Source organism: Nylanderia fulva, unplaced genomic scaffold, assembly GCF_048542155.1.
Source record: "Nylanderia fulva isolate GAGA-0341 unplaced genomic scaffold, ASM4854215v1 Scaffold10, whole genome shotgun sequence".
Taxonomy (NCBI): Eukaryota; Metazoa; Arthropoda; class Insecta; order Hymenoptera; family Formicidae; genus Nylanderia; species Nylanderia fulva.
In genome coordinates, this window is record NW_028189193.1 from 1,193,309 (window position 1) to 1,203,151 (window position 9,843).

A 9,843-nucleotide genomic window follows, 5' to 3' on the forward strand; every position below is an offset into this window, starting at 1 on the left:
CCATAAACTCTTTTATTAATGTAGTCACTTGTTCGAGACGCGCAAGAAATCAACCAATCGCGCGTCGAATTCGAAGAATGACGTTTGACATATTTGACATTTGATTGGTTGATATTCTTTGAACGCATATGCGCGAGAAATCGATTTTTGTGTAAAAATCGATATGAAGATCGATATTTGGAATCGAATATGCGCAACAATTGATGCATAAATAATAACGTTTTTTGCAATGAAATAAGCAGAATTTGAGTGTCTATATCTATAGTGCGTCTCATATTTGTATAAGAATCTAATATTAAGAAAATGGCAAATTATGTCAATTCCACGTTGAATAATCTACTGGCGTCTTACAAAAAGTGGATTGTAGCTAATCCGCACTTGCTGTCAGATATTGAGGCCACTGTCAGATGTTTATCTTACTTTAGTTTTGGTTAGAGAAGTGTTCCCCAAATATGTTACCTTACCATATTTTTTCTGCCAGATACATTTGAAACTAAATATCTATTATTTTTATTTATAGGACAGTTACGCAATTCGAGTTTGGCTGTAGAATTAATTTATTCTATGCCAAATTTAATTGTGCTGTGCAATGATTTACTTATGTACAACAGTAAATCCAAGAATCTGAAGATACCTCAGTTTGAATCGAAGATTAAGATTTGGCTGACGGTGGTGGAATATACCGAGACATTGCTTGAGGTATCAGCTGAGAAGTTATGGGGTGCAAAGGGAAAGTGGTTAATAATCATAGTTATACAATTATTTAAGTAAGTGACGTTGTCTCTTTGCAATACAATTAAGCATACTTATATGTTGTATCAAGTTTCATTTTGTATATATAAATATTTACTTTTTATAGGACTATATTACGATTGTTATCAGTTCATGTATATAAGGAACGTATGACAAAAAGTCCTGCAACACCACCACTTAATAGAGAAAAGTTTAACCAAGTAGTTAACAGTATACAATCAAAGGAAGGATTTACACTGAAAAGATCAGGCACTGTTATTAGAAGTATAAAACATTCAGTTCCCATAGAAATGCGAACGTGGAAAGCTTTGCCTGCTAACACAGATGAAAATGAAAACTTGACTAAGAATCAAGAAGCTGAGAAAATTCTTAAATTAGCTGAGGTTTAAAATTTAGTATTATGTTTTGTATAATTCATTATTAATGATAGATGCTCTAATGAAGAAATGATATGTTGTATCATTGAAATTTGTTAAAATTTAAAAAGATAGTATTAATGTGTGAATTTCTTGAATACTAATATGAGTTTGTTATTTGAGCAAAAGGATAAAGTAGATTTAAAAGAATTATTAAGTTTTTGTGTTATGAAAACTTAAGTTTTTAATTTAATTTTATTACAATTTGATTTTACTTCTTGTATTGTTCTTTTTTATAGAGTTCTTTTTTATAATTATACAATAATATTAAACAATGCTGTTAACAAAGTTCCTTTTTTGCAGAGTCTTTATGTGACAAAACCATTGCTCCACCTTGGCTGTATGTACATTACTGATAAACAACACTGGCCACCATGGATGTTATCATTTATTATTGATGTAGTCAGGTAATTATAACATATATTGAACTATTAAACAAAATGGATAAATTGTGATCCTTTCTATTTAATTGAGTTATTCTTTGTATACAGTTTAAATATCTTTACTCGCTGTGCTCCAAAGGCATTATTCAGTAAAGAAGAGGAAGAAGAACTCGTACGAAGAAGATTAAATTTACTGCTGTACCTTTTAAGATCGCCGTTTTACGACAAGTATAGCCGCGTTAAGATAGATGCATTGCTGGATGCATTATCTACCTCTGTACCTTTCGCCAAGTTATTGACAAACGCTGTTAAGAAGAATCTGCCATATATGCAGAGTATGTATTTTTACATGTGGTCGCGTTAACTCTTATGGCTACTAAATAAGCTGGTGAGAAATATGTAAGTAGAACTTGTCATAAATACGAAAATTGTATATAATCTAAGCATTCCATAAGAATAATTTCCCAAAAAATTTATGAATAATTGGGAAAATGTCATAAAATGATATTTTTATATTTATTATATTGTTGCACAAAAAAAAATGAATTTTCAAGAATGGTACTTATGATTATATATATTTTTTTTCATTAATTTAGAAATAAATTATAACTATGAAGGGTATTTCTATAAAAGAGTTTCAATATTTTCTTTTTAAATAGTATATATTAATTAATTTAATATATCATCTTTCAAATATTTTGATTGCAATTTGTTCTCTGATCATTTCATTATATTTTGTCGATATAATTGAACGAAAACTTTCACATTTGCATTTCTCAATTTTACTGATCGAGCTGATAATTACAAACATTTTTAATTTCCCAAACAATTTTTAAAGGCATTTTTAGTTGAATATGTTCGAAGAAATTAAAAATAGAATATGCAGAAAATTGCTTTCGCAGAAATATTTATGCTATAACATTTGTTATTCATGCAACAACTCTTTTTATCACTATACGCGTTAAGTACAAGGCCTGGATATAATTTGTCAACGCTTATGAAATAATGTTTCCTGCAACAATGTGTCTTTTTTGACACGTCGAACAAAACCAGCGATGCGTGATTCGTGATCTGCTCGCACGAATCATTATTGACCTTCGTCGTTTATTTGCCAATGAAACGGGGATGGCCTTGTCTCTCAGCACCTTGTCTCTGGACATACGATCTGTCCTGATCTGCCGGGAATACCACCGAGAATTATTACGCTTGTTGCGCACATGCTACAACTGCTATTATTATATACATATACTAACGTAATTATAATCGGAAGCAATTTGCTCTCCTCTTTTTTCTATGTCATGCTAGATATTTTACACGATAGCTCGGAGGGGGACTACATATCGCGTTGGATATCTTTACTGAGACTTGTCGTTTTTAACGCATCGTGAAAAGTCATATATTACATCTCATCCGACAGGATACACAAAGTATCTAATACGCTCCCATCAAAATTACGGCGAAACGGAAATGATATCGCGATTCGTCGACTATTTATGTATATATAAATCCGTGAACATGGTCTCCGTGTTTTATTTGTTGGGAGTGTCGTTCATACAAAGGATATGATACAATTGATTCTCGGTGATATCAAAATGCATAGCATTTTGTTGTTTTTATTATTATTATGCCAGCTATTGCAGCAAATGTGTGCGCAAATAATTTTCGAACCTAGTGGATCTAGTCCTGCAATGGCAACAAGTACGTATTTTACTAAGGATACTATTATTATTATAAGATAATGCGAAATATTAATAGCAAGAGATGTATAATATAATTTCTAAATATAAAAAGGAAAGTTTTAGCTTAGCGTATTTAATTAAATTGATGAATTAATATAATTATTAACATTATCCGATATACATTTTACAGCTTATATCGTGAATAATGGGAATAATGGGAATAATGGATGTCTGTGCTACCCTGGAACCACCTGTCCTTCGGGTAGCGGCATTGATCCCAGAATCGTGAATACGGTAATATTTGTTTATTAATGAAAAATACAAAAGGTTGGATACTATCAATAAAATATTTACACATTGCAAAATAATAATTGTTAATTTTATATAAATGATTATGTATTCTTATCAATATTTTTAATTTATTTTATTTAGTTAATTATTTTATTTTTAATTTTATACTAATTATTTTATGATATTTTATAATATAAAATTTAATTTTTTTTTTTTTTTTAGGGAACAGTTTGTCCCTCAGGACAAGTGTACTGTTGCGTAATACCCGGAAACGATGCTTCTTGCGGTATCCGAAAAATTCCATCTTCCGCACATCCAGTAGGCCAAGCTGCTTATGGCGCATATCCCTGGCAAGTGGCCGTTTTGACTGATGGCAACGTTTACCTAGGAGGTGGAGTACTTGTCAGTCCAATGTATGTTCTTACTGCTGCTCATAAAGTAGCGGGTTACGTGTAAGTAATAAAAATATACAGATAAATTCTAGAAATTTTACAATCTTTCAAGATAGCAAATTTTAAAGATTTGTAAAGGAATATTAATTCCTATATCATCAATAAATTTCAATATGCATATAATTCTGTCACATTTTTCATTGTAACATATATTTATTGATAACATATTGCAGAAATGGCGGTATTAAAGCGAGATTGGGCGCATGGGATGTTCAAAATAATACCGGGCCTTATCCATATAGAGACATTTCCATTTCGAAAGTTACTCTAAATCCTCAATATAATTCGCAAAATCTTCAAAACGATATAGCGGTACTTAGACTGAGCTCGGCTGCTCCAATTGCAACTAGTCCTAACATCAATACAGCGTGTTTGCCATCTGCAGCAGTTGCCGCAGGAACAAGGCATGTATTATACAATATTTACAATTAATATTTCTTATATTTATAAGATCACTTTATAATTCTCTAATTTGAATTCTTTAAACACTAAGATTATGTGTTGATTTTATCAAGGTTCTACTATTAAATCAATATATATAACGTCCCTTTACCCCCTCCCCCTCCAAAGAAATGAATAAAAACATAATATAATTTCTATGGGGGAGGGGGTTAGAGGGACTTTAAGAAATTAAATCTCAAGTAAGGGATTATTTCTTATTATAAAGTCTCGTGCCTTGTGCACAATTGTTTATTTTCCGACGAAAAAATTAATTTTCGTTGAATGTACGCAGGAACATACGCGTATGGCTCTTAAGACCTTCCTTAGTTATATATATATTGATTGAATTCTTTAATTCATCAATCAATGTGTAATATAATTTTTTATGTTTCAATTATCATAATCCAGTTATAATTTCTATCTCTAGCATTTTGCTAAGAGGGTCAAAATATATTATAATTTTGCAATAATCATTATTTTTTATAAATAATATTATGACATATTATGAAAATGATGATATTAATATCTTAAAGATGTTGGGTGACGGGCTGGGGAAAGAACGCTTTTGGAAGCAATGGGATGTACCAAATAATTCTGAAAGAGGTGGACGTACCCGTGTTGAGTCAAGCTGCTTGTCAAACGGCTCTTCAAGCGACGAGACTCAGTAGTTTCTTCATTCTGGATGGCAATGCTATGTGCGCCGGAGGAGAAGCGGGCAAAGACGCATGCACTGTAAGAAAATTATGCATATATTGCCTTTTATTTATATTAATGTAATATTTATTCATTAATTAATTTTGACTATCATTACAAATCCATTTTTTAAAGGGCGACGGAGGTTCACCGTTGGTGTGTTCAATAAATAACGGGCCCTTTCAAGTTGTCGGGCTGGTGACATGGGGTATAGGTTGTGCAAATGCAGGAATACCTGGAGTATATACTAATGTATTTAACTTTCTGCCTTGGATCAGGCAGCAAATGACGTAGATCGCGTGAAAACATATGTATGGATTTACATATATTTTCACATTATAAATGTTATTTGTGTGTGTGTGTGTGTGTGTGTGTGTGCGCGCGCGCGCGCGCGCGCGCGAGAACTAAAATGTAGCCACGTTAGATTAATAAATTTTCTACATTATATAAAAATGTGTGTGTCAATTAATATTAAATCATGAATAATGTACAAATATTATTAAAAAGTATTAATATTAGATACTAACCTTAATACTAATTTAAATTAACAGTATTAATTCTTGGGATTTTATAGAACATTGAAACATAAAATTAAGCTAGTTTTTAATTTGTATTCTCATGTAACTCGTATATTACGAATAAACTAATCAATCACGAATTTATGAATTAATAGTTTTATAAAAAGGAGAAAATTGTTGAGTCACAAAAACTTGTTAAAAGAATAAGTTAACATAATTTGAAATAATTTTGATTCTAGTCTCTCAAGGAAAAATGCAAATAAAAATTGTAATAAAAGATCTCTTTCTAATTCAACCAATGTTTAATTTTCTAATTTTTATAGTATTGTCATTTTTTTATAAACTTACATAATATAAAAAAAAATATATCAAGACCCAGTATACACAGAGAAAATTAATATTGCGTATAGTAATACTTATTTTTCCTTATCCTTTTAAAATTGTAAATAATATTGTATATGATATAAGCAAAAGTAATTAATAGATTTAATAAAAAATATGTATAAACTATTCATTTCGAAGATTGAAGTCACCGAGAATTAATTATAATCTGTTATAGACGCCACAAATAAAATACTAAAGATCGTAGCTTACGGATTTATATATATATATGTACATAAATGCGTCAACGTACCGGGATACATTTCCGGTCTTCCGTAATTTTGAAGTGAGAATATTATTTGTACATCCTGTCCGACAAAATATAATGCATGACCTTTCATGATGCATTAAAAAACGACGTTTTTAGCGACGATATCCGATGCGATATGCGGTATGAACAAATTTGATATTCTCGCTTATAAATTTGTGTATTATTTTATAAAACTGTATATTATAACATTAACACAATAAAAATTATGTACATAAAGAATTTTGCATAATTTTTATAAGACCACAGTGTAAATTAATGTATAAATGGATGCATGTGTGTCTGTGATATTTATTTATAAGTAAATTGGCAAAAATTAGAAACCGAAAGAGATTGCTCTCTATATGGAAAAATGTCAGAGAAATTTTAAACATAAAAAATGAATCAATATAAGATACAATTAATTAAAAAATGATTTCTTTCCTTCTTTATATTATACTAGAACATCAAGCGAATATAAGCATGGTCAGTGATATACATGTCAAGTACAGGACCCAGAGTGTAATTTGTCAGCGCTTATGAAATGTTTTCTGCGACAAAGCAGTTTTTTTTAAACGCATTGAATAAAATCAACGATGCGTGATTCACGATCTCACACGGATTATTATTGACCTTCGCCGTTTATTTGCCAATGAAATAGGGATAGCTTTGTCTCTCCACACCTTGCCTCTGAATGTATGACTGTTCCGATGTTGGGAATACCATCGAGGATTATTACGCTGGTTGCGCACGTGCTACATCTGCTATTATTATACATACAATAATTATAATCGGAAGTAATTTGTTCCTCTTTTTTCCCATGTTATGTCAGATATTTTACTATTTGTATTTTTTATTTTTTTTAGTGATAGCTCGAAGGAAAACCGCATATCGCATCGGATATCGTCGCTAAAAACGTCGTTTTTAACGCATCATGAAAGGTCATGCATTATATTTTGTCCGACAGGATGCACAAATAATATATGCTAATATTCTCCCTTCAAAATTACGGAAGACCGGAAACATATCTCGGTACGTTGACGCATTTATGTATATATATATAAATCCGTAAGCTACGATTTTTAGTATTTTATTTGTGGCGTCTTTAACAGACTGTATAATTAATTCTCGGTGACTTTAGTCTTCGAAATGAATAGCATTTTGCTGTTTCTGTTATCGTTATGCCAAGTGTTGCAACAAATTTATGCGCAAATTATTTGCGACACTACTACGGTGGCAACAAGTACATAAATTACTAAGAATATATTATTATTATAAGATAATGCAAAATATTAATATAACAAGAGATGTAAAAAAAGTAATATAATATAAATGACAAATAATAAAAATGATAGTGTTATCTAATTATTAATAAATCAAGCTCAATTGTTAATGGTATTTAGTAGAGTATTTGAATTATAGTCGTCTAATTGTATCATATTTATAATACAAAGAATTTCTAAATATAAAAAAAGATTTTATTGTAGTTTGACATATTTAATTTAGTTTAATTTATATATTGATTGAATTAATGCTAATGATGTATATTTTATTGCTTTTTACAGTTGCTATTGTGAATAATGGACAATGTCTGTGCTATCCTGGAATCACCTGCCCTACAGATGGAAACATTATTGACATCAGAATAGTGAATACGGTAATTATTTATTTATTAATAATAGAAAAAAATTGATACTATCACTATATCAGAGCTTTTTCAATTTATTCTATACATTTTTTTTTTTATTTTTAATATTATTCGATGTTTCTGATCATTTTATGATTTAATCATTTTATAATATAACATTTTATTTTTACAAGGATAAAACTCTGAAAAAATTTATATATTTTATTTAAAAATTTATATATTTAATATATTTTATTTTTAGGGAACTAATTGCCCCTCTGGACAAGTGTACTGTTGCATGCCTGGAGACGATACTTCCTGTGGTATCCCAAAAATTCCACCTTCCTCGCATCCTCCAGGGGAAGCTGCTTGTGGTGCATATCCTTGGCAAGTAGCTATTTTCACCAACAATGGCGATTATCTCGGAGGTGGAGTACTTGTTAGACGAAATTATGTCCTTACTGCTGCTCATAAAGTACAGAATTATATGTAAGTAATAAATAAAAATGTAGACTTCTAAAGAATTACCAATCTTTTAAGATAACAAATTTTAAAGATTTTTAAAAGAAATATATCATTAATTCATGTATCATTAACACAATATATACAATGTATTAATCTGTCATATATATTTCGTTATAATATATGATTCTTGAACACATGTTACAGAAATGGTGGGATTATAGCAAAATTGGGCGCACGGAGTTTAAGTGGTATTGACTCCACCTGTAATTATTCACCTGTAAATATTACCATCTCGAATGTTACTCTGCATCCTTATTATAATTCAACGTATCTTTGGAATGATATAGCAGTACTTAGACTGAGTTCCAATGCTCCGATTGCTCCTAACATTAATACTGCATGCTACTCATGTGATCCAGTTAATGTGGGAACAAGGTATGTATATTATAATTAATGTTTTCACAGTATTTAACGTTGCTTTTTCAAATTTTCTTTAATTCAATTTAATCAATAAAGCTTTTATACCGTAATTATCATAATTATATTTATATATATCTCTAGTGTTTTACTAAGAGGATCAGACTATATTATACTTTTGCAATAATTTTTCGTGAAAACATGTGTATGGTATATTTTCACATTATAAATATTATTTGAGTAAATTAAAACAGAAAAATATATTAATTTTTCCATGAATAACAACGCGATTAACACGATATTAATATTTTAAAGATGTTGGGTGACAGGCTGGGGAAAGAACGCTTTTGGAAGTAACGGGATGAATCAAAATATTTTGAAAGAGGTAGACGTACCTCTGATAAATCGAGCGACTTGCGAAACGGCCCTTCGTGGGACGAAACTCGGCAACTCTGCCTCGTTATATCTGGACAAAAGCACCTTGTGCGCCGGAGGAGAAGCGGGCAAAGATGCATGCACTGTGAGAGAATTATTGTATTATATTTTGTTTATATTTAATGTAATATTTATTCAATAATCAATTCTAGCAATATCATTATAAATATTTTATACAAACCTTTTTTTTTAAAGGGCGACGGAGGTTCACCGTTAGTGTGTCAGACGAGTAAAGGGTCCTATCAAGTTAAGGGGCTGGTGATATGGGGTATAGAATGTGCAAAACCAAACATACCTGGTGTGTACGCTGATGTATGTGAACCTTGTACTCGCTCTTGGATCTTGAAACAAATGACGTGAATCACGTATAAATATATACAATGTGTTTTTACATTATATTATTTAAAAAAATTAAAACAGGACATATTAATAAATTATTAGATTTTCTACACTGTATAAAAATGTGCTAATTAATATTAAGTCATGAATAATGTATAAATATTATTAAGAAGTTTCATTATTCGTTACTAACATTGTAGTTGAAATATAAAAGGAGAATATATTGGGATTTTATTGAATACTGGAACATAACAAAATTAGTGTATTAATTTACATTCACATATTAATTAAATAAGTATATTAATA

General features: G+C 30.1%; 3 protein-coding genes and 1 long non-coding RNA gene across 5 annotated transcripts; 3 read left to right on the forward strand and 1 right to left on the reverse strand.

The window, feature by feature from the left end:
* The first annotated feature begins 200 nt into the window (after window positions 1-200).
* On the forward strand, window positions 201-2,173 carry Pex16 (peroxisomal biogenesis factor 16). The gene is made up of 5 exons (XM_085481962.1): window positions 201-430; window positions 521-767; window positions 860-1,136; window positions 1,473-1,576; window positions 1,661-2,173. Exons 1-5 carry the CDS (start codon window positions 304-306, stop codon window positions 1,914-1,916), a joined length of 1,011 nt encoding a protein of 336 aa, XP_085338088.1. The 5' UTR covers window positions 201-303; the 3' UTR covers window positions 1,917-2,173.
* Window positions 2,174-2,236: 63 nt separating this feature from the next.
* Window positions 2,237-6,497, forward strand: LOC146725213 (inactive CLIP domain-containing serine protease A3-like). The gene is made up of 6 exons (XM_085481952.1): window positions 2,237-3,250; window positions 3,422-3,525; window positions 3,745-3,974; window positions 4,148-4,378; window positions 4,949-5,147; window positions 5,244-6,497. The coding sequence occupies exons 1-6, from the start codon at window positions 3,115-3,117 to the stop codon at window positions 5,400-5,402; spliced, it is 1,059 nt and encodes a 352-aa protein (XP_085338078.1). The 5' UTR covers window positions 2,237-3,114; the 3' UTR covers window positions 5,403-6,497.
* A 69-nt stretch (window positions 6,498-6,566) lies between these two features.
* On the forward strand, window positions 6,567-9,776 carry LOC114943776 (inactive CLIP domain-containing serine protease A3-like). 2 transcript variants are annotated; one of them, XM_085481959.1, is made up of 6 exons: window positions 6,567-7,286; window positions 7,820-7,911; window positions 8,144-8,370; window positions 8,551-8,781; window positions 9,079-9,283; window positions 9,394-9,776. In XM_085481959.1, the coding sequence occupies exons 1-6, from the start codon at window positions 7,238-7,240 to the stop codon at window positions 9,556-9,558; spliced, it is 969 nt and encodes a 322-aa protein (XP_085338085.1). In that variant the 5' UTR covers window positions 6,567-7,237; the 3' UTR covers window positions 9,559-9,776. The 2 variants fall into 2 exon arrangements, with proteins under 2 accessions (XP_085338085.1, XP_029175321.2); XM_029319488.2 differs by lacking the exon at window positions 6,567-7,286 and adding an exon at window positions 7,321-7,497.
* On the reverse strand, window positions 8,021-9,509 carry LOC146725214 (uncharacterized). Its single transcript, XR_014924560.1, has 3 exons — window positions 9,380-9,509; window positions 9,159-9,281; window positions 8,021-8,345 (listed from the first exon to the last, which is right to left on the reverse strand). It is a non-coding gene; the product is annotated as an uncharacterized LOC146725214 (long non-coding RNA).
* Window positions 9,777-9,843: the final 67 nt, after the last annotated feature.